Here is a 23562-nt window from a genome sequence, read left to right on the forward strand (position 1 = left end):
AATTATTTTCGCCGCCTCTGTTTCCGGCAAGTCCGCCGCGCCTGAGTTTTTCCAGTATCTTGCTCTTGCCCGATTACTTGACTCAACAGTTATATATATATGTACATATATGCCTGCCTGTAGTTGGGTAGTGTGGGTTTCTTCTCTTTTGTTCTGTGTTGCTCTGCCGTGTGCCGCCTGTCCCCTGTGCTTTCCCCGTCGTGGTTGTGTTTTTGTGTATAGCGCGTGTTATACACGTGTGTGGTGGAAATGAATTTTTATTCTTATTCTGTTTCTGCAGGGATTAATTGATTAAGTTTTGTGAAGTAAAATAATTAATTCGCGCAGGAATAAATTATTATTATAAATCGGTAGAGTCCGCGTAGGAAACCCAAAATTAATCGGGTACCCGCGAATTTCACCGCCGTCAGCGATGAACATTCGTGAGCTGACGGTGGACTGTGATGTTTATTCTGAGTCCTAATATTTTAAAATAAATAAATTAGTCCGTGAAATTATCTTTGAAACGAGAATTTGATTTTACATTAAAGTCGAGTACGTAATTTAGTTGACGAATTGTGATTGGATTGATTGTTGGGTTGAACTGGTGGTCGGAATTGTGGTTGTGAATTTGATTGTTGTTGGTTTGACGTCGATTGATGTATCGACGGGTAGTCCAATAAATAGAGGAGACGTTGCCCGATTTTCGGGAAATTTACCTACAAAAATACGGGAGCGTATCCAACGATTATCGGGACGTCGAATGGTTACATAGATATATATGTGTTCTATATGGAACTTGATTGCACGATGTGATGAAATAATTTGTTAAAATCCATAACCCTGATTTTGTGAAATTACAAGTATACGTATTTTCGGAAAACGAACACCAAACCGATTTCTCGAGAATGTGAACCCTGACTGTTGGGTGTGTTGTTATATTATAATAATTCATATAATTACAAGTCGGGTTTGAATATCGTTGGGTAAAAATTAGTATCGAGGATGTGTCAAACATACCTAGACGTCTAACGTAGGGTATTTCGACCCTGTAGGTTATAATCTGGAACCTGAAAGTGAACGATGGACTAGAGATGACCTAGTAGTCAGTCGACGAGCTCAATAGAGTTTCAACAAAAAACCTGAGCGTCAAAGTCGAATCTAATGTGGTCTAGTGGTTGGACGTTAAAGCCTGAGCGGCAGAGTCGGCTCAGAGTTGATCGGTAACAATTGTAAAGCCCTGTGAGACAAGTACCTCTGAACTTTTCTTCAAGATATATTGCCAATATTTTCAAACTGTTTATGTCACTATTATTCAACATAACTCCTATTTTATGATGCAAATGCTTTAAACTATTTAACCTTGAACCCTGATTTTTCTTGATCTTGAGTCATAAGTCTTATTCTTTATAAATCATCCTTTGTTGATCCTCAGACACCAAACCACACAAATATGATACTACTCCCCAAATGTATAACTACCAACACCAAATACTGGAACAAAATTGTTTGAAAACCAGAAACTTTTATACTCCAACCATTCTTTATAACATTAAAGAACTATACCTTGAAAAATCATTACTAGTCGAATACCTGATCCTTTACAAGCTGGAAACCGTTTCTTATACATACCCTGATATACCCTTGTGATACTCAAGAATTGCATTACACTTTTATACTAATGCTTTATCGCTATTGATTATGATCTTGCTTACTGAATTATATTGTTTATTACACTAAATTGTTTTAGAATTGGATAGTTTTCTTTATATGGACCAGATTCGTGGTCAGGCCAGATTCGTGGTCGAATTAGGCCGATGTGTGCCTTGGATCCAGTTCGTAGAGCAGAGTTGTGTGCTTCGCTCGGGGTTAGTGCGTGACTGATCAGCAGCCTAACCTTGGTTTTTTAAAAAAAAAATTAAAATGAATATCCAATTCTATTGATTAGTTAAAAAAGAAACTTGATTCCTCTGAATCATTTCATTTAATTATTGCTTAATCTCAGTTATCCCTATTGAGACTTGTTGAGCTAGTTAGCTCACCCTTGCGATTCTTTTATATATCTTACAGTTGAAAAGAATATGGATGATAGTGAAGTTCCTCAGTCCAAAGTGCAGGCTAAAGTTCCAGTTGAGTTGAATCGAGTTAGCAAAAGCTTCATGCGGTAGAGAGATAATCAGATTGTAAGAATGATTTTATTATCAATTGTAAGCTAAAATTAGTTGGAATTTGGTATGTTGTAATACAGTTTAAGATTGTGGCTTGTTTTCATACTTTAACCTGTTGCGATTCGTGGTTATATAAATCAGGGTCATTGCAAATAATATATATTATACAGGTTTATATATTGTGTATGTGTTGTGGATCTCAAACTTCTGACCCGGGTTTGGAGGGCGCCACAGTTACCACAGAAGTTATGTGGTTGAAATCTTTGTTGGATGATAGTACTGTTAACATTGATTACGTTGTTCCCATTTTTGTGATAACCAGGCAGCCATTGATATTACTCTCAATTCAGTCCAGCATGCCAGAATAAGGCATATAGAATTAGATTGTCACTTTGTTCGAGAAAAGGTTCAAGCTAAAGTCATTGTGTCTCAGAAGATTGCATCAAAATTTCAGTTGGCAGATATTTTTACTAAAGCTCTTGATGGTGAAACTCATTGGTTCATTTGTTTCAAGTTAGGATTACACAATCCTTATGTAATTCCTACCTGTGGGGGGAGTATTACAAATAAAGAAAGTATTGAAGATTCTTTTGATATTAAAGTACATAATGCACTAGCCAGTGGTATATCAAAGATGCAGTATAAAGCTTCTATAGAAAAGGCAATATGTTCTCCGATAAATAGTAGTCTTGTCATGCAATTGGGCCTAATATGTTATGGACCAGTATAATTATTTATGTTGACTAGTTTGACTAAACAGATTAGACTATATATTCAATTTTTGTAACAAACTTTTAGTCTGTTGACTAGTTTGACTAAACAGATTAGACTATATATTCAATTTCTGTAACAAACTTTTAGTCGGTTAGTTGAATGAGCAACATTTCACATTTCATTTCATGTCTTCATCTTCTTCTTACTTACACATATACACACATCTTATTAATTCTATTAGTTTTGTACCCCTGATCTACACCTCATGAAAAACAAGTGAGGTCAAAAATGAAATGAACATTTTCGAGAAACTCGAGGCAGGGCCCGAACATAAATATATACAAGACGGGTGTCAATACGAGTGTCATTATCCGAATAATATATAGAAGACATTATTGATAACTAGGAGCTTCTATTATGCAAAAGTCTAAGTACTTCCAATTAGAGCAAAGATCTATATAGCCAATTGTTTTCATAATATTTACCCTTTCCTCTCTACACAAAATGCTACTCTGCACTGTGCAGTAAAACCTTAGATTAGCCAGCAAAAAGTTTTTGACGTCCTGAAGATATAGAAAGCATTTGTCTCGTCGTAATGAGTTCATAATAACCATCAGCCTGAAGGCTCTGAACGCCTAAACTCCTCACAATCCTTTGATCCATTTTTTAAGAAGATCATAACAAGGCCATTCATCATTCTGGCTACAGCGTCCTTAAACTGTGGTGAGCTTTCCGCCTGATCTTTGTTCGCGGGTGATCCAACAGCAGCTCCTTCCATGTAAGCTTTGCAGGCCAATAAGATGCGACGCGCATTGGTGCGGAAATAGCCAGAAACAAAGTCCTCGAAATGCTGCATTACAATTTTTATAACTTAGCATGTATTGTTTTATGCTAATATTAGGTGCTTGACTTTTTGCACACATTTCAAATTGCTCTGACCACAGTCAAATTCATTATTTTTTAAATTATATTTTTTTTTGTAAATAAAGATGTATACTTGATGGAAGAATTGTTTTCGAATAAGCTGTTTGAAGGAATCTAGTTCAGAAAAAAACTAATAAATTTAAGCATATTGTCAAAGCACTTTAAGTTGTGTGCCGAAAGTCAGACGGACTAAAATAAGGACCAAAGTGAGTTTTTGCAAATGAATCATGTTAGGCAGCCTGGAATCTACTAGTCCATGTAAAGGATCCACGGCCAGATCATTCACCATTTCATCAACTAGGTGTAAATTTCCATCAGAAAATATGTAGTATAAAGTGTGACAATTGACATCATTTGCATAAGACTGCAGTGCACTAGTGCAGTATATACAAACAAGAAGCATGCGAACTCTGGCATAACTCTTTAAGAATAATACATCTTTCATAGAAACTACATTCCCCATTCTCCAATCAAAACCAACACATTCACCAATCAAAACTATCTACGTTAAAATGGTATATTAGTTTACAATAATTACTCCAAAAATTTAGTCCTAACATGTTTTATTTTGCTCTCATGAGTACGTGTCGAACTAAAGCTTAAATATATTTAACTTCCAGACTTGTATAGTTGTCAATCTGAACTGAGCTCTTAAAGCATGATTTTTAACTGATCACTAAGATTTAAACTTAGCTTAGCACATGTAACAAATTTGTTCTTAAGGGGTGTCTAGATTCTTCATGAGAGGTGGGAATTGGGTGGGGGGGGGGGATGGTAACCAAAATGATTCAGAATCCAATGAGGCATGTGGGGAGTGAGTTACCTGAATAATGGAAACAGTTTTCACGTAAACCCCTCAATCAAACACTAACATAAGGAAATAACATTTTGATTCCTGTTAAGCAGGTTGAAATCCTAAACCACAGGCCCCTCAAAGTATTCATAACATGTTTTTAAAGGTCAGAAAAAATTATAGCAAACTACTTTTACGACAAGTAACCAATGGATAGACAAATGATTGAATAAACTTTATCATGTTCATAAAGAAACAGAATCACATATTACGATAACAGAAATATGACGAAAGGAAAGAAAACAGATCACCTTTGGGGGCCTCCTAAGTGTATACATCATCGTTTTTAGTGACATGATGAAGGCATTTTCAGTGTACTCCTTAGATTTCTTTCTCCCATTCTCTCCAGTATACATACCATCATACCCAGGCTCATTAAAAAAGGGTTCCTCGTTCAGTATCAAAGCTTGGATAGACACCAAGACCTGTAGCATTGTAGATGAGTTTGGTATCCATTTCTCATTCCCTTCACCATTCCACGTGTTTAAAAGACTGAGGCAGACTTTTCCGCAATCATACAAGTTTGGATTCAATCGAAGGCCACCAGAATAGTAGTATACCATCTAGAATTCAAGAGAACAACGTTTACAAATTGGAAGAAAAATATTATAAATATACAAATCTCGAAATGTGTATATATGCACAGTAAAAAGTACATACTGGTGGAATATCTGGGTACGTAGGGGGGAAAAGAACATCAAAGACGAAAAGGCCATCATGGTAGGGAGTCCCTGCTGGCCCTATAATGATAGCCCTCAGAAGATCCATCCTAGTTTCATAGACTCTAACATATATCGTCTCTGAAAGAAAAAAATTGCAAGCAGTAAGGATCAAGAATTGAAGGATCTGCTATGATTAAAAAAAATCTTATGTTATAGAATATAAAACAATACTGTAACAGTAACACATAATAACAAAGCATGTTTTACAGTATACGTCCCCGACTTTTACAGATTGGAAGACGAAAATAAAGATCGACCAGTATGTGCCTCTGATACTCTCGTGTGCAAGATAACCAAGTTGAGACATTAAGGGCAAGATAATCAATTCGCATGAAAATAAATATTAAGGTACCGCAGTATCTCAGGGTATAATAGAAACAAGAGAATGTATACCAATCAACTTGAGTAAATGTTCATATGAGATGGCTATCTGCAATTCCAGAACTTATTTATGGTATCTTGCAAGTTATGTAACATAATTTCAAATTTCAGGTACAAGCTGAAATCATTTAATTATGTTACTTAATTAGTAAAAAAGAAATCATTTAATTATCTGTGTAAGACTCAAATTAAAGAGATAAACTGCTGCTTTTAGCAAGTTCCCTTTTTTCAATTTTATACATCAATTTATGTTGCCTGCATGAACCTGAATATCTGGACAAAAGTAAGTACTCACCAGGTAAAGCGTTCTCCAACATTTTCCACTCATCATGAATTTTCTTTGTCCAAGCCTTAGGTGGCTACAGTGAAGATATATAAAAAATAAATAAGCATGACTATAAATTGTATACATAAAAGCAGAAAAAATAATTTTAACTATAATAATAATGAGTGCTCTGCACTAAGATAAGAAAAAGATGAGATGTATTGTAATGCTAAAGATGCACCTGTTGCCCTTTAAAGCCAAATGCGCTATAGTGATGATCTACGAAATCATTTACAGTATCAAATCTTTTAAAACACTCGTAGTTCTTCATAACATCATCTTCTTTTTCTGCTTCATCTTTCATAGCATCTTCATGTTCTTCAACTCCTTCCTTCTTAACATCGGAGCTAGACCCTACATGCAATGTTGAACTGCTTGAACCTACATCCTTATAAATGAACTTTGTTATATCTGAGACTAAAGCAAGAGACGTCTTTCCCTCTGACCCTGATCCAGAAAGGGGAACCGCAGAGGCCTTGCTAAAATTCATGCTTAAAGTGCTATCTTTAATCCAAGATACTGAAGCTTCAACCCCAGGAGGCAAATCCACATTGTCAAATTGTGCTTGCATATTCAGGTAATCATTATCATTATCGTCATCATCATCGTCATCATTTTCGAACATATAATCATCATTGTCATCATAATCAGAAACATAAGATCCATCTTCATCATCGTTATCACCTCCATCGTTTTCATCACCGAGGCATGACATATCAGCACTAGAATCATGAATAGAAGCCGAATTAGGAGTAGCAGATGATGACCCTGCAATGCTAGTAGATAAGCTCCCAAGTTCTGTTCCAGTGTGCTCCTATTAAAAAATTGAGATCTCAGTTTCAAAGCATGAGAAAGTGATTGAGTGAAAATGTCTAACGTAAAAATCAGAAGCACCTTAAATTAATTACATATATTTGCGCATATCTATGAATACTGTCACTATTAATAATTTTCACTATAAGCACAGTTTGTATCCTAAATTACTTTGCAGTCGAACTCGAGCCTATGCAATTGCCTCCTCGAAATTCTTTTTTTGCACTTATCACGATTTGCTACAATCACTACTCATAAAAACTTACACTTAAAACTAATGATCATAAACATATACACCAAAAACCCTAGAAATGAAAAACAATCAAACTCGAGCCAATCAAGACAATAACGAAGCGAAAATCAATAAAAGACAGCAGAAATCCATAATCCAAACAAGCAAAAGCGTTAAATTAGGTTTAAAACAAGCGATCACGAACAATTAACTAAGCAATTGAAATAAAATGATTGTTTTAATAAAGATAGGGTTTTTAGTGAGTGAGAGAGTGTAATTACCTCATTGTGTATAATTTCCTTTGAATCAGAAGCCACGGAGTCTGAATTAACTGCTGAGATTTCGATGTCCATCGTCGTCGTGTTCTCCATTTTGATCGGATTTTGACGCTTCTAAACAGAGGTGTGTCTATCTATGTAATTGTAGCTATTTATACAGGAGAGAGAGAGAGAGAGAGAGTGAGGTGTGTAGTGTACGATAGAAATGTAGAGAGAGAAAAGGGGAGAAGAGACTTTGCAAAAGGGGTAATACAGACTGAGGAAGCTTAATTCGCGCCCTAATTGGAAACTAAGCTATCGTGCGCAGGGAGTGAAGTTTTGCTTATTGTACACCCGCCAATGTTTTAGGCAAAACCGGTAATTTGATCAATTTGGGAGCGGATCTACTCTTTGTTATACATGCACAAAAGGTTCACCGGGTTTTGACAGGACCTTAAAAAGCCCCGGGTTTTGACTGGACCGGATTTTTCGGGCTTTAATTTTGACGGGGTCGGGCCGGGCTTTCCGAAAATATCAGAGCCCGGTTTGGGCCCTTGAGGCGGGCCTAACCGGACTTTTTTCGGCCCGGATCGGATCAGGCCGGACTTTTTCTAATTTAAATTAGATCGAGTTTTATTAGAGATTCTGAAAACTACATATGTTAGAAACTAGATCATCGTAAAAATTTATTAGTTTACATGGAATATTTTATGAAAACATTATTTCGTTGAAAATATTTAGGTTCGGCAAAAAATAAATTTATGTATAAATATGTTTTATCATTATTATCCAAATATATATAATGTATTTATTATATCTTCTTTCATTATTTATGCAATGAAATATATAAATAATATTATTAATCACAAACATGTAAATATATATGTGTTTAAAATATTATTTATATTTATAATAAATGTGAATTCATAAATATATAAGAAAATATATATCTGAATAATCAGATTTTAACCGGGGTTTTTCGGGTTTTTAATCGGTCCAGGCCGAAGCCCGGGCTTTTAACCGGGCCGGGCCAGGCCGGGCTTTGCCTAAAAATATAGGGCCCGTCAAGGCCCTAAGCCCGGACCGGGACCGGGCCGGACTTTGACCGGATCGGGCCGAGCCAGATTTTCGGACCCGGACTTTTTGTGCATCTCTACTCTTGACTATGATATATTTTGATAAAATCCGATTTCAATCAGATTTGATTCGGGTTTGGGTCTAAATTATGTTAATTATAATTTTAACCGATTTTGGTTCGAATTGTGTAGATTTCGTTTCGGTTCAAAATTGATTATAATCAAATAAATTATAATATAAAATAATCGGATTAAATCAAGTTCGGGTCTTTTTGGATTTTTATTTATTTGAATCTAATTTTGTTTGGGTCCAAAATATACTATTATAATTAATGTTGAATAAGTTTTAAACTACAATCAAATAATTTTTTTCGAATTGAAACGATATATTTATATAAATTTGGACAAACATGTTCTGAGCTTATTAACATCTATAATAAAAATATAAAATTTAGAAAATTAAGTTTTAAGAAAAAATTTCGAAAATATATGAAAAATAATTAAAATTGATATAAAAAATATAATTTAAGTGTAAATTGAAGTATGGTCTTTACATGTTATTTCAATTAAAATGCAAGGAAAATGTATCAGTATAAACAACATTCATTAATGATAAAATCTATGCATAATTTTGTATGATAAAATATTATTTATAATAAAATTTACAAGGATTAAAATAAAAAATTATAATGATAACATGATTTCAACATTCTTATAACTTTATTTTATATAATTATTAATAAAAGTTTTTTTTTTTTAAATAAGTAAGTGAATATAGCATACTTGATGATTTAAATTATTTGTACAACTCAATATAATGATTTATCAAGCACTTTGGTTGTGATAAATGTAATATTTCTTATCTTTTTCATAAACTATAACGTCCCTTTGGACAAAATATTATTCTTCAAATCCCATTACCCCCACCCTAGTTAGTCGGTATTTAAATTCCTTTTCCCACTTTTGTATTTTCATTTTCATTTCAATTATAATTTTATTTTTGGGTCACAAAAACAAGGTCAATATACCAATTATTTTTAAAAATTAAAAATAATATATTATTTAGTTTTATAAATTAAAAATAAATTCGATAGAATTTATATGTTATTTATTAAAAAAATTAATGATATTATTTAATAAATAATTATGTTAGTTAATTATAATGCTAATATATTATATTTGTCTTTTAGAGATTACTCAATATTAGAATATATATATATATACAATCACATAAGTTTTCATTTGTTTCCGGATCTAAACCAAACAAATAAAACAATTCAGTGTAATTCTTTTCCTTTCTGCTTGTTTACCTTTCATAATTTTATTCCGTTTTGCGACACTATCCAAACGCCCCTTGATTTATTTGATCTCCACACTTTCCAACGCTTTGATATTTTTCTTCACTTAATAATTCTTATTGTTGATTTTTATAAAGTAAGCAATAATTTATAAAAACGAGTCCGATTTAATTATAAAACAAACACATTTAGGTTCCAATTTTGACTACTGTTATAGCCAAAATTTGGTATTGGATCATCTCGGGTCAAATACGGGTCAATTGGAATTGAATTGGGGCAAGAAGATGAATAATTAGGTTTTGGTCTACATTGTATGAAGCGAAGACGCGCCCTGTATATGTAGGATGCGTCCATGATTGTGTAGGCTGTATTTTGGGTTGTCATGTAAAGAGATGAGCAGGAAGATATTGAAAGGAGGAGGACGCGCCCAAGGCGCAGTACGCGCCCAAGGTGCAGGACGCGCCCTGATAAGTAAAAATAATGGGATGAGCTGTACAGGTAATAAGGTTGCCAAGCAAGGAAAATATGTGTATTTTACAAGGGGAGGACGCGTCCTGCCTCCTGGAGATGCACACTTTGGGATGGTTGAGCTTGTTCTCATTCAAGACAAAGCAAATAGAGATACTTGGAAGATATAGTAATATGTGGAGTTCGTAGCGTCAGGACGCGCCCAATCGTTCAGGACGCGTCCTATGTGTGAAGAATGCATGATCATGAGTAAGTTTAAAGCAAGACAAGCGTGGAAGGAGCAATGGAGAATTATTTTCACTAATATATTTGTTGCAGGTACTCTTTGAAGAATTCCCTCCTTGAGACGGTCAAGGAGGGGGATGTCCGTGAAAAGCTTGAAGGCCTCCAGGGGTATGCCTGATGATTGAAGGCCTCCTCCTGTATTCAACGGGTGTCCTCGTTGGGGATGCGGGGTTAACTTTGGTGTGTGCTTTGGGAACTCTGTTCTTGTATTCAATGGGTGTCCTCATTGGAGAACTTTGGAGTCATCCTGCACTTTGCACCCAAGAGCTTGGGATCACCTGTCCTGCTATCTGGTGGGTTATCCTCATTCGGGGGACAGGGACGCGTCTGGCATTTGGGGTGAACCGTGGCTATACCTGCGTTCGTAATTCAAGGGAGATAGCTGTAGCGGAATGTTATCCTTGCGCAGGGAGATGCATTATCCGTGAAGTCCTGCGATTACAAACGAGCCTTGGGCCTTCGCGGTTGGGCCTCATAGTTGGACATTCCTAAAGCTAGCGGAAGATGGATTCTGGACCGGGCCTGGGAATAAGAAGTCTAAACCCATTAGATTTCTTATTCCCCAAGAACTACGTGGGCTTGATTCCCTATAAATAGGGATACGTAGGCAAATTGTGAGGGGTCGGAAGCGAGAGCCATAAGGAGCCACCACCAACCCTAAGCAATCTCAGCCCCCAATTTATCACAACCACCACACTCCGCTCACTTTTCAGGCGAAGAACCACCATCGTAGATCTTGATTCCGGCGACGAACCTCAAACTATGTTGATACCAAATTCCTCCGTCAACAAATTGGCGCTAGAAGGAGGGGTGCTCATCAAGATCATAATCTCAGGAGGAAGAGATGTCTCGTCACGATGAAGGTTCTTTGACGCAAGAATTGAAGGATAGCCACGGAGGAGTTGCGTACAACGGCCACGAAGGAGATCCATAAAATAAATATTTTTGGCCAGGGGGGTCGAAGGAGATTTGAATGTAATATCCACGGCCACGAGGGAGATCCATGGATGATGATTTCCAGCCATGAGGGTTGAAGTTTATAACCATGGCCACAAAGGAGCAAAGTTGGATGAAAAATTCGGATTTGGTGGGTTAAGCGATTTGCTTACATTGTTTGGGCCGTATCTCGAGTTCCGTAAGTCAGATTTGAACGATCTTACAGCCTACGCGAAGCTTATTGAATTCTCTTTAATTCAGAGATGATATGGATAGGACAATCCAAGTTGAGCAGCCCGGAAACAGAGGAAAACAGCAGCTACGAATTTTTACCAAAAAATCCTATTTGTCTTAGAAGATTGCAAGAAACCCATTCCATTAAGAAGATTGGGAGAAACCTATTTGGTATAGAAGATTGAAGAATCCTATTCTATTTAGAAGATTGAAGAATTCTATTCTATCTAGAAGATGGGAGAATCATGTTCTAATTAGAAGATTGGAGAATCCTATTCCATTTAGAAGATTGGAGAATCCTACTCCAACGAGAAGACTGAATAATTCTATTTGATTTAGAAGATTTGAGAACACTATTCAGTTCAGAAGACTTAATCAGGCGCAAATCTGAGGACGATCGGGAGGAGAACACTCCAAGAAGAAGGCATTACTATCATGAGCTAGTCATCGCCTTTAACAAGATCCATCAAGGTAACACTCAACTAGTTTCGTTGTATTTTCCATTACTTATTTTTGGGACTTGTGCAGGAAGAGGATTGGGAAAGAGATTTGGCATGGAGAAAATCCCCCACAAACTCTTAGGACGCGCCTTGATTAAAATATTTGGGGCCCATATGATTTTCAGCAAATTCCAGGAAAATTCACCGACTGGACACGTCCGTCCCTCTAGGACGCGTCCTCCAGGTAACATTCCAAGTTCCATATTAATTGTGTTTATTGTAGGTAAGAAATCTTATCAGGAAAAAATCTCATGAGTTACCAAGTGCTGCGTCACAATATATTAAGGCGCGCCCTCTGCATGTGAAATATTCAGTGGAGAATTGCCCTCCCAGGGCGCGCCCTCAGAAGAAAAAGTCTATGGAAGTTTTCAATGAAGATGTCATGATAATCAGATGAGTTATAGTCACTACTTGAAGAATGGCTCGACTGGAACTAATTCCTCATCTTTCAAGACGCGCCCTTTCCTTAAGGCGCGCCCTCAAAAAAAAATATTGATGGTGAGGTGAACTTTATTGACCACAAGGAGAATCTTAATATTGGAACTTCAAGAGAAAAGAATCTATCTGAGTAGAGGTACCATGAATCCTAGGACGCGCCCCTTAATTGTCAAGGTGAGGCCCCAGGACATGAATGAGCTCCTTCATCTAAGGATATAATGTTATATCCTCAACAGTTATAAGTAAACTCTCCAAGGCTATCTCTCTCAAGGCGCGCCTTTATTGAAATACCCATGTGATCTTCCTCGATATTACATACATGATTTATACAGAAGCAAATGAAGTACAATGATCTTCCTAGTATGTCGAGAGTTTAGTTTCAGCGACGCGCCCTCACATCCTCAATAATCTGAGTGAGTTTTCAGGACGCACCCTAAGCATATTTGGCTCATATGTTAAGGCTTCTTCTTTCGATATGACTACCAAGGTCATCTGGTTGTCTTTAGCAAAAAGGGAATGTGGGAGTTGCATTAGTTCAGATGAGGAAGATGAGGCTACAAAGTACTTTTGACAAGGTGCACGCTCGGGGGGTAGGTTACCTCTCATTAGTTCTGTGGTGTTACATATTGCCACATGAGTAAGGTACATGGCTTTTCCTAAAAATAAGAGAGATGCTTAAGGTCGGAAAAATACTCATGTTTAAGGAAACGCTCAACTTTAAGAAAATGTCTCTGAGAGTGAGATACCCTTTATCAGATGCCACTTCGTGAGATGCTCGTTGGGAGATGTTTCAACAAGAGATAGTTTCTGCATCGCTTGAGCTTTGTTGAAGATAAAAGCCTTCTAAAAATATTGATCTTTGATTTAGTTTTGTTACATGAAGATTTTGTAGAAGACCCTTGTCGAGGTAGATGCTCCTCTTACAGAGGACGCACCCTCCAAGGACGTTAGCTTGTCGAGGTAGACGCGCCTCTTACAGAGGTAGCTCCCTTAAAGAATGATTTCCCTTGTCGAGGTGGATGCGTCTCCGACAGAGGACGCGCCCTCCAAGGATGATTTCCCTTGTCGAGGTGGATGCGTCTCTGACAGAAGACGCGCCCTCCAAGGATGAATACCCTTGTCGAGATAAGACGCTCCTCTTAGAGAGGACGCGCCCTCCAAGGATGAAGACCTTGTCGAGATAAGCCACTCCTCTTAGAGAGGACACACCCTCCAAGGATGAAGACCTTGTCGAGATAAGCCGCTCCTCTTAGAGAGGACGCGCCCTCCAAGGATGTTAGCTTGTCGAGATAGACGCACCTCTTACAGAGGTAGCTCCCTTAAAGAATGATTTCCCTTGTCGAGGTGGATGCGTCTCCGACAGAGGACGCGCCCTCCAAGGATGATTTCCCTTGTCGAGGTGGATGCGTCTCCGACAGAGGACGCGCCCTCCAAGGATGATTTCCCTTGTCGAGGTGGATGCGTCTCTGACAGAGGACGCGCCCTCCAAGGATGAATACCCTTGTCGAGGAGGATGCGTCTCTGACAGAGGACGCGCCCTCCAAGGATGAAGACCTTGTCGAGATAAGTCGCTCCTCTTAGAGAGGACGCGCCCTCCAAGGATGTTAGCTTGTCGAAGTAGACGCTCCTCTTAGAGAAGACGCGCCTTCCAAGGGTGATTCCCCTTGTGGAGGTGGACGCTCCTCTCATAGAGGACGCGCCCTCCAAGAATGATACTCTTGTCGACGTGGACGCTCCTCTCATCGAGCAAGACGCTCCTCGTAAAGAGGACGCACCCTCTAATGATGTTAATTATTTGAGGAAGACGTCGCCTCTTTAAAGGGCGCGCCCTCTAAAAATAGATGATTGAAGAAGATTGTAAAAGTTTTGACTTTGATTTGAATAAATGAATCACGCTATTTGTGGAAAAGATGAGATCAGCGGTTTGGAGTCATGATTTGGAAAGAAGCAGGAAATTAAATATAGAATGGTATTGTGTCATCGGTGGAAGGATCACTATCACCAACAAGGCATGTCCTCCTTGCGTCAAAGGTTATTTATTACTTGAAGATCAGAGAGCTAGTGTTTTATTCTGGCCGCGCTTTCCTTAGAGTGCGCCCTCATATGATGACCCTTTCAGTTTAAGGCGCGCTCATGGGAGACCAATATTGGGATGAAAAAGTTAGAGAACCCTCAAACCTTTGTTAATGGATTGTGCTTTTCCAAGGTATGTGAGATGCACACTTTTGTACAAATTCTCTTGTTTCTTATACCGAGTTAGCTCATGTAAGCTTAGAGATATGGTACATAAGTGGTAAACCTCTCTAGACAAACCAAGGTTAAAGTTATCAGGAAGAGAAGGGGTATTCATAGGTGAAGGCGGGAAGAAATGTGAATGACAATTGTGAACGCGGCAAAGAGTGAGAGCGCGCCGTCATGGTCAATAAGGAGGATAAGATTCCGAAGACGCGGCCTTAATTGAGAATGCGCCCTCATAGAGGAAGATGTAGAAGACGCATACTCATACGAGTGGAGGATGATACAAATTTTTGCTTGGATGTAGATATTAGAATTCCAATTTTGTTTCCAACTTTATATGGAATTCGGGGGGTAGTTGTTATAGCCAAAATTTGGTATTGGATCATCTCGGGTCAAATACGGGTCAATTGGAATTGAATTGGGGCAAGAAGATGAATAATTAGGTTTTGGTCTACATTGTATGAAGCGAAGACGCGCCCTGTATATGTAGGATGCGTCCATGATTGTGTAGGCTGTATTTTGGGTTGTCATGTAAAGAGATGAGCAGGAAGATATTGAAAGGAGGAGGACGCGCCCAAGGCGCAGTACGCGCCCAAGGTGCAGGACGCGCCCTGATAAGTAAAAATAATGGGATGAGCTGTACAGGTAATAAGGTTGCCAAGCAAGGAAAATATGTGTATTTTACAAGGGGAGGACGCGTCCTGCCTCCTGGAGATGCACACTTTGGGATGGTTGAGCTTGTTCTCATTCAAGACAAAGCAAATAGAGATACTTGGAAGATATAGTAATATGTGGAGTTCGTAGCGTCAGGACGCGCCCAATCGTTCAGGACGCGTCCTATGTGTGAAGAATGCATGATCATGAGTAAGTTTAAAGCAAGACAAGCGTGGAAGGAGCAATGGAGAATTATTTTCACTAATATATTTGTTGCAGGTACTCTTTGAAGAATTCCCTCCTTGAGACGGTCAAGGAGGGGGATGTCCGTGAAAAGCTTGAAGGCCTCCAGGGGTATGCCTGATGATTGAAGGCCTCCTCCTGTATTCAACGGGTGTCCTCGTTGGGGATGCGGGGTTAACTTTGGTGTGTGCTTTGGGAACTCTGTTCTTGTATTCAATGGGTGTCCTCATTGGAGAACTTTGGAGTCATCCTGCACTTTGCACCCAAGAGCTTGGGATCACCTGTCCTGCTATCTGGTGGGTTATCCTCATTCGGGGGACAGGGACGCGTCTGGCATTTGGGGTGAACCGTGGCTATACCTGCGTTCGTAATTCAAGGGAGATAGCTGTAGCGGAATGTTATCCTTGCGCAGGGAGATGCATTATCCGTGAAGTCCTGCGATTACAAACGAGCCTTGGGCCTTCGCGGTTGGGCCTCATAGTTGGACATTCCTAAAGCTAGCGGAAGATGGATTCTGGACCGGGCCTGGGAATAAGAAGTCTAAACCCATTAGATTTCTTATTCCCCAAGAACTACGTGGGCTTGATTCCCTATAAATAGGGATACGTAGGCAAATTGTGAGGGGTCGGAAGCGAGAGCCATAAGGAGCCACCACCAACCCTAAGCAATCTCAGCCCCCAATTTATCACAACCACCACACTCCGCTCACTTTTCAGGCGAAGAACCACCATCGTAGATCTTGATTCCGGCGACGAACCTCAAACTATGTTGATACCAAATTCCTCCGTCAACAACTACTTTTCCCCTTGTATGAGCAATTTCAATGTTAAAAGAAATGAAGTGATAAATGGAATGAAAAATAGCGAGTATATCTTAGGAAGCTTATAATTTTTTACATAATACAAAAATAATTCATTAATTATAAGTTACCTCATATGTACAATAATAATTAACATTAATGAACATATTTACAATAATTAAGTCAAGATTTTCTAAGCTAAAATTAACATCGTTTCATTATTATAAAAATACGGGTTTATCCAAAAACTCTCGTAAAAGAACACAAAATATGTCAAGGCTAAAATTTCACAGACTACAAAAAACTCAATTAAAAGGTAAAATATTCTCAACAAGGATATTTATCAAACAAAACAAAAATGAAGGGGAATCTAGTAAAAAAAGAATAATGATAATAAACATAATTAAGCAATTGTTTAAATTTATTTAGATATAATTTGATAATATTTTAAATATATATTGAAATACAACGCAACAAAAAAATTTCATCTAACAAAAAAGGTGGAAATTTAAACGAGACTTGCTGGGGAAGAAAAATGGGCCTACAAGAAAACTCGAAGAAGCAGACCGGTAATTTCAGTGCAACGCCACTATCGGGCCCAGAGAACAACGCCTTTTGTTTGAAACCCGTTGTCTGGTAGACTGTAAGACAGAGCAAGCCAGTATAGAATGAGCATAAAAATTTTTATGGGTCAGCTTATAAGTCCGTAATTATTTATCTCGAACGTTTTATCGACCTAATTTCTAAGTTGAATTTACAACTTATAAGTTGATAAATTAAATGTTAGTAAAGACATATTTTTTCTCAACTTAATTTGATTTATCACTTTTTTATTAATTTTAATTTTTAAATATATGTTTTTAAATGTCAAGTTAATTTAAAAGTCATGAATTAAGATAATAATATTTTAAAAATATTTATTTTAGTTCATTCAATTTAAAAAAAAAATTGACTTATAAGTAAAATTAACCAAATACTTATATACCTTATAACTTACATAACTTATAGTTAATAATCTACTTATCACTTTTAAGTCACTTATTAATTTTAAATAATAAGTTACTTATTTTATAATTTTCCGAGAGACACTATATCTCCTCCTCAAAAGTGAAAATAGACAAAGGACTTGAATTATTTCTTAGAAATAGAGTTATATTTTCAATTAAATATTAAAATTATGATATGAAGTATACATACTAAAATTACCAAACTAATAGAATATTATTAAAGGAATTTTTTTAAAGAACACGATTTTCATTTAGTATTGCAAAATACACTTTTTAATTTTTTATAGTTTATACTCAAAATTAAATAAATCAAAATCAAATTTGACAAGGATTTACATATAAAAAATATATATTTATAATCCGATAAAATAGTTAAGTCAAAATAAATTTTGGAGCCAAAACAACAATAAAATGAAAAATCTCCCGCTCACAAATTCAAGCGGGAACTTTAACTTCCCGCCAAAACCCATCTATATAAACCAACTATCAATTCTTCAATTAATCACTCATCTTGCAATACAATCGCCACCATTACACACAAATACACACAGATCTACAAAACAAAAACCCTAATTCAGTTCAACAATGGTTGTCGCCCTAGGCCCGGGAAAATTTTACGGCAGTGGTCTCCCCCGTCCCCGATTCTATACTGATGTAAGATTTAATCACGAGCGAGTCGATCCGCCAACACCTGTTTTCGACTCGCTTATGTCGTGGGCCGAGGAGGCCCACTGGTCCATGGGCGGCTTGAATGTCAAGCGCCTCCGTTTTCAAGGACGTATTGAAGGTAACATGAGCGCAATTAGAGCAGAGAATGAGCGGTTGGAGAAAAAGTCGGCGAAAATGTCCCCGGAAAATGTGCCGGAAAAATCGGCGAAGAAGTCGGAGAAAAAGCCAGCGAAGAAGTCGGGGGAGGTGGTGGAGATGACGCCGGAGGCCCCGCCGGCGCCGTTTATGGTGAAGAGGAAGAGGAGGTTTTTAGTGGATGAAGAGGAAGAGAGTGATGGAGAAGAGAATGTGAAGCGCGGTGCGGTGAGGAAGCTGGGGGATGATTTCGAGAAAGTGGCGGAGGAGTGTGGGATGAAGAAGGATGGTGAAGGATCTTTTCGTGTCTCTACGAGGTCTCGGAGAGGGAGATCGGAGGATTTGGAGGCTGAGAAGGTGAAATTGAAGGCTAAGAAGGTGAAGAGTAAGGGCAAAGGGGAGATTGGGGTCAGGGTTTCGCCGAGATTGGCGAAATGTGGGTAGGGAGTAAAGTGTTTGATGAAATGTCTGAGTGAGAGTTGATAGAGATATGATATATTGTTTGCTGTTTGTTTTAATTTTAAAGACTTGAAGGTGTTTGATGTATTGCCTGGATGAATTTGTTAGATGTATAATGAACTACAGGCTTTGTGTTATTGCTTTGTTTCGTGTTTTTCTTTTGTTGTTTTTGTTTATGTTCTGGTAGATGTATAATCCAAGTTAGTGTTGCTGTGATTGTGGTTGTTTAATTTTGGTGTATGATTTGCTCTTGCTTCTTGTATTGGTTGGCATTTTTTCTACTGCATCTTGTTTGATTTTTATGGTGCATCAAGATTCAAGTATCCGGGTTCATCGAAGTTTTTATAAATTGATACGAGTTCTTACTACATTTAGGCTGGAGGCTTGTAGCCTTCTACAACATAGTTGTCTGTATTTTGCTTTGCAAAAGTTCTTGGTGTCTTTCTACCCATTGTATTGCAAGAGAAGATGGTGTAACTAAGTTGTTTCGGTTTATCGTCCGATGATCTCAGGTGATAAGAGCCACCGAACCAGTGTTACCTGTAAGATACAGATGTTAGATATGGTAGGTAAACGTAAAACTACCATATCTAAGCTTCTTGTAGTTCAATACGCACTTTGGACCGGAGGCATGCTTTGATGTCTGGTGAGCTTTACCTGGACATTCAAGTAATCAAGTTTCCTGTCGCATGATGATTTATATGTGCGTCCATGTGTAGGACTGAGTGTGTGAACTTCAAGTGAGCAACAATCAGTTTAAGGAAACTATATTTGCTCCTACCAAGACTAAAGTACACAAAACAGTCATCTTAATAACAAGATAATGTGAACTACAATGAAATCAAACTCTAAACATGAACAAGTATATAACATATACTTTCCAGGGATTACAGATATAATTCCTGAGCATATGATTCTTCTCTGTTTGAACAATTTGTGTTAAATATATCTACCTCTACATATATGAAGAAGTGGTACAAAATTAATAATACCCAACATCACTTTTCCTTTTGATGATCTTTAAAACACATAAGTGGAACATCTTTTACTTACAATCAATGTGAACATAATTGCTTGATGGACTCAGTTTGCCAAGGGGATGCTCCTTCAATTCTTGCCAGTCTACAAGATTGTTCAATAATTAGCTTATATGTGGATGGCCTCTCCCAGGGGACAATACCGAATTCATCATTGTACTCTTCCATTCCTCCAACAAAGAACTGCCAGGCAAAAGACCCAGCTCCAGATCCTTTCTTCTTCGCAGACTTGTATATAAGATCAAAAACAATTTTGTAAAATCTATCTCGTTGAGCTGGGTTGAAACCCTTGTTTTGACTAGATAATCCAAATTCAGTGAACATGACAGGTTTCTTGAGTTCTTTGTCGCCATCTTCAATATGGGAACGCATCCATCTTGAAACAAAATTTAGTTTGTACTCTAAATCTTGCACGTGAGTCCTACAAAAGGAAAAACACCACACCAGTTATAATAGGTACAACTCAAATTTGAATATTAATGCCAATTTAAACTGAACTACATAACCAGGGCATGCTCAATTGCACTCTGAATTTTCTTTTGAAAGGTTTAATAAATATAAAGACTAATAAAAAAATTATGCCCCAAAATGCCAGGGGCTAAAATTTCAGTTTCTCATGTCCAACAAGCTCTTATCGTTAAAATTTATTATCTGTAAATGATGTTCACATCGGTCTCTGGTTAACATGGTGCAGGTGCAAATTAAAATGAAAATTATGTATACAGTTACCAGTGGTCAGGATAGATATGAACAGAGGCAAAGTCTATGGTCGAAGGCATTGAGTTGCGAATAAAATCAGTCCCAAGGTCCGCTGCCCAAAATTCTGGATTCTGAGATGATCTTTTTGGACTTTTAGGACCATAAAATCCTTCAAGGCCTACAGTTAATAGATGCTTCTTGTCAATTGCTTTCACAAAAGATGACATCTCTTCTATCCATTCCTGTGATTCCATGACATGAAACAAATTCATTTTCGCACCAATAGACCTCTCAATATTGCTTTTCAACATTAATTATGTAGGTAGAGAACAGAAAAACATGCATGTAGCACAGATACAATTCGAGGCCATAATGCTTAATGTTTCAAATTAATTAAACGACAACCTTTGCTTGAACTAAATTAACCTAATTATTTTATTCTACATAACTCTAATGCCATTTGATTGGACGAGTTGAACCTCACAAGTCACAGCCAAATTCATACCAGCAAGATCTTTCTCTAATGACCCTACATTTTTGGTAATTCTCTGGTGACTCTACTGGCACCCGGAGCAGCTTCCCGCAACTCCTGATTCTCTTAAAACACACATATATATATGAATATGTAGCACAACCTAGAAGTAACTTATTTGAAATACTCTGTGATTTTCAGGAACTGAAAGTTTCTAGAGACAAAGACTTAGCACAAAAAATTGGTTGACAGTGGGTAGTCACATAAACCCCCAAATATCTAAGCAACATCACTAGTATTAGCATATCTTTCCTAAAGCTAGTGGAAGATCAGGCATCATCTGGAAGTATTTTTAATGTTACTCTAGGAAATCTTGCTGATGTTAAACAAAATCTATACATTACAGGAGGTTCGCAACATACAACGACTTCTGGATTGTAAACATCATATCAATGCTACACACCTGGTTCCTACAGTTAGTCATGGCTATTCTATCAGGAAATTCTGTTGCTTACTTGAAGTGTGTCCCCTGAAGCATCCGTGATGCACCTGGGCTCATTAATCAACTCCCATCCAAATATGGTGGGATCATCTCTGTACTCAATTCCTGTGATCGTATTCTTTCTTGTTAGAACAGTCTGCAAAAGTGAGTCACTAGAATCAGCGGAAGAATTTAACATGTTACAATGGTCACAATAATTTATCAGCAGTCCAAAATTAAAAGTTAGTGCATAGTACAAAAAAATAAGCTAAAAACATTTGGTTGAGATGCGGTAAGGGACAAAGAGAAGTCTCTTCTTCAGCCCATATGTAATTTATACACCAAGGCCTAAATAGTGCTCTGTACACTCACTGTTATACCTTCTGCTTCAAGGACTACCTTTCCAAATATTGCAATCTAGATATCGATCACTTCGCTTTTCTTAATTAAGTTCAAATTTAGATGTCATATTAGAATTGAATGGTGTAGCAGGGTCTCATATCCTACTAAATATGTATATTAATATAAGTTTTGTCAGTTTTTTTTTTTGAAAAATAGTAAAAGGGCCACAACAGTTTAATATTATGTAAACATGGACAAAGGGCGACTAAAGAGAATTAGAATCCCCATCTTGCCAGGCTTTCATCTCAACAACCACCATCACCTATTGTTGCTGCTCATGACTATCTCTCACTATCTTCCTAAACTTATCACTCTGCTTTCCTTCCCACACGGACCCATAAGCTCAGAGCTCTGAAGCCAACCATTAAATTTTCAACCCAGCTTAATTATACATGTAAAACTTGAAATTTGAAAACCCTGAACTTTCTCAACTAGCTTGCTTTAGTTCAAAAACTTGATCAGCACGGATATCTATACACTCTCCTAAACTCATCTATTGTTCTTGCACTACTACTACTGTTCAAACCACTCAATTGAGGGCACTACTTCTCTAATCCATATATGCATCAACTATTTATGTTAGTTAAACTTTTAAATTCTAGTCATCAAACTATTACTCTCCCGACAATCCCCATATTCCTAAACTCTCATTAAAGTTTATTACTGTAAATTATGAACATCGCCGGATTAGCCTTGAACCGCAGAGCTCCAAGTGGAAAGAAGATATTGTTTCTGCAGTTGATTTTCCGGATACTTTTTGGTGCTGAGAATAAGATGGCAGCTTTAGAAGACTGAAGACATATTACTTGCTTCCATATAAGAATAGATATAAGAAAATGATTGATATCATTTTGGATGATTGTCAGACTTAACCATCTTTAATAGTAAGAATAAATGTAAGATACATTTTATTTCTAATGAAAAGACAAATATAAGGCCACACAAGTATTATTATGTTTCTGCATTCGATGCAGAGATGCAAGTGCTGTTGTGTAAATTTGGTTTATTGAAAAAATACCGTGATATGCAGTGTCTTTCCAGGACAACACAGGTGCAGTAAGTGAGACAGTAGATACACAATCTGCTGGCAAGTAGCGGTTCAACTAGGGATTCTTGATATTGACATTTGAAAGCTTATTTCTTTCAGCAGGGCAACAGTGCATAGTAGAATAGTGCTTTAACTACTTCCGAGTTTCCAGTCAACTTCGGTGTCTAAAGAAATTTTAAATATATAGTACTAATTCAATCTCAGAACCAACTTTACTTTTTCGAACAATAATCTTAAAAACCATTTTTTAGAAACCTGAATATCTAAAGCAAAACAAACTGTGGTTTAACAAATTTATAAACAGATTTCAGGTGTTAATTTCATGGTCACTCGAAAAAGGCGGTAATTTATGTCCCAAAAAAATTGTCTCAAATTACTTGTTCATTTTATTGTTTTGATACAAATTTAAGTTAAATTATTTAACTTTATTTATTCAGAAAAAGTAAATGGATGAAAATAACAAATGGAGACATACTTGCAAATTACAAAAAATAATGCCAAGTATGTTCGTCAAAGACAGGACAATCTAATGATGCTCTCCACTATATTACAACACACATAACGCCATTGTGGTCCATCCATGGTGCACGCACTTTGCTGCTGCGTTACATCATTC

The 23562-nt window shown here is 37.3% G+C and overlaps 2 protein-coding genes across 2 annotated transcripts; both read right to left on the minus strand.

Annotated features, from left to right (window-relative positions):
* Window positions 1-3209: 3209 nt before the first annotated feature.
* Window positions 3210-7705, minus strand: LOC141711560 (putative ubiquitin-conjugating enzyme E2 38). Its single transcript, XM_074514103.1, has 6 exons — window positions 7393-7705; window positions 6248-6880; window positions 6037-6100; window positions 5299-5438; window positions 4890-5201; window positions 3210-3711 (listed from the first exon to the last, which is right to left on the minus strand). The coding sequence occupies exons 1-6, from the start codon at window positions 7480-7482 to the stop codon at window positions 3475-3477; spliced, it is 1476 nt and encodes a 491-aa protein (XP_074370204.1). The 5' UTR covers window positions 7483-7705; the 3' UTR covers window positions 3210-3474.
* An 11965-nt stretch (window positions 7706-19670) lies between these two features.
* Window positions 19671-23035, minus strand: LOC141711562 (mannan endo-1,4-beta-mannosidase 2-like). The gene is made up of 4 exons (XM_074514104.1): window positions 22917-23035; window positions 21531-21653; window positions 20574-20785; window positions 19671-20265 (listed from the first exon to the last, which is right to left on the minus strand). The coding sequence occupies exons 3-4, from the start codon at window positions 20768-20770 to the stop codon at window positions 19863-19865; spliced, it is 600 nt and encodes a 199-aa protein (XP_074370205.1). The 5' UTR covers window positions 20771-20785; window positions 21531-21653; window positions 22917-23035; the 3' UTR covers window positions 19671-19862.
* Between the last annotated feature and the right edge of the window lie 527 nt (window positions 23036-23562).

Source organism: Apium graveolens, chromosome 3, assembly GCF_009905375.1.
Source record: "Apium graveolens cultivar Ventura chromosome 3, ASM990537v1, whole genome shotgun sequence".
Lineage (NCBI taxonomy): Eukaryota > Viridiplantae > Streptophyta > Magnoliopsida > Apiales > Apiaceae > Apium > Apium graveolens.

Excerpts from the sequence above, each read along its gene's own strand:
- LOC141711560 (XM_074514103.1), bottom strand. The coding sequence starts at position 7,482 with ATGGAGAACACGACGACGATGGACATCGAAATCTCAGCAGTTAATTCA. Across the intron at positions 5,202-5,298 it reads CGTACCCAGATATTCCACCA|ATGGTATACTACTATTCTGG; the intron begins GTATGTACTTTT and ends CTTGAATTCTAG. Across the intron at positions 3,712-4,889 it reads CACTTAGGAGGCCCCCAAAG|CATTTCGAGGACTTTGTTTC; the intron begins GTGATCTGTTTT and ends ATTGTAATGCAG.
- LOC141711562 (XM_074514104.1), bottom strand. The coding sequence starts at position 20,770 with ATGTCATCTTTTGTGAAAGCAATTGACAAGAAGCATCTATTAACTGTA. Across the intron at positions 20,266-20,573 it reads CATATCTATCCTGACCACTG|GACTCACGTGCAAGATTTAG; the intron begins GTAACTGTATAC and ends TTCCTTTTGTAG.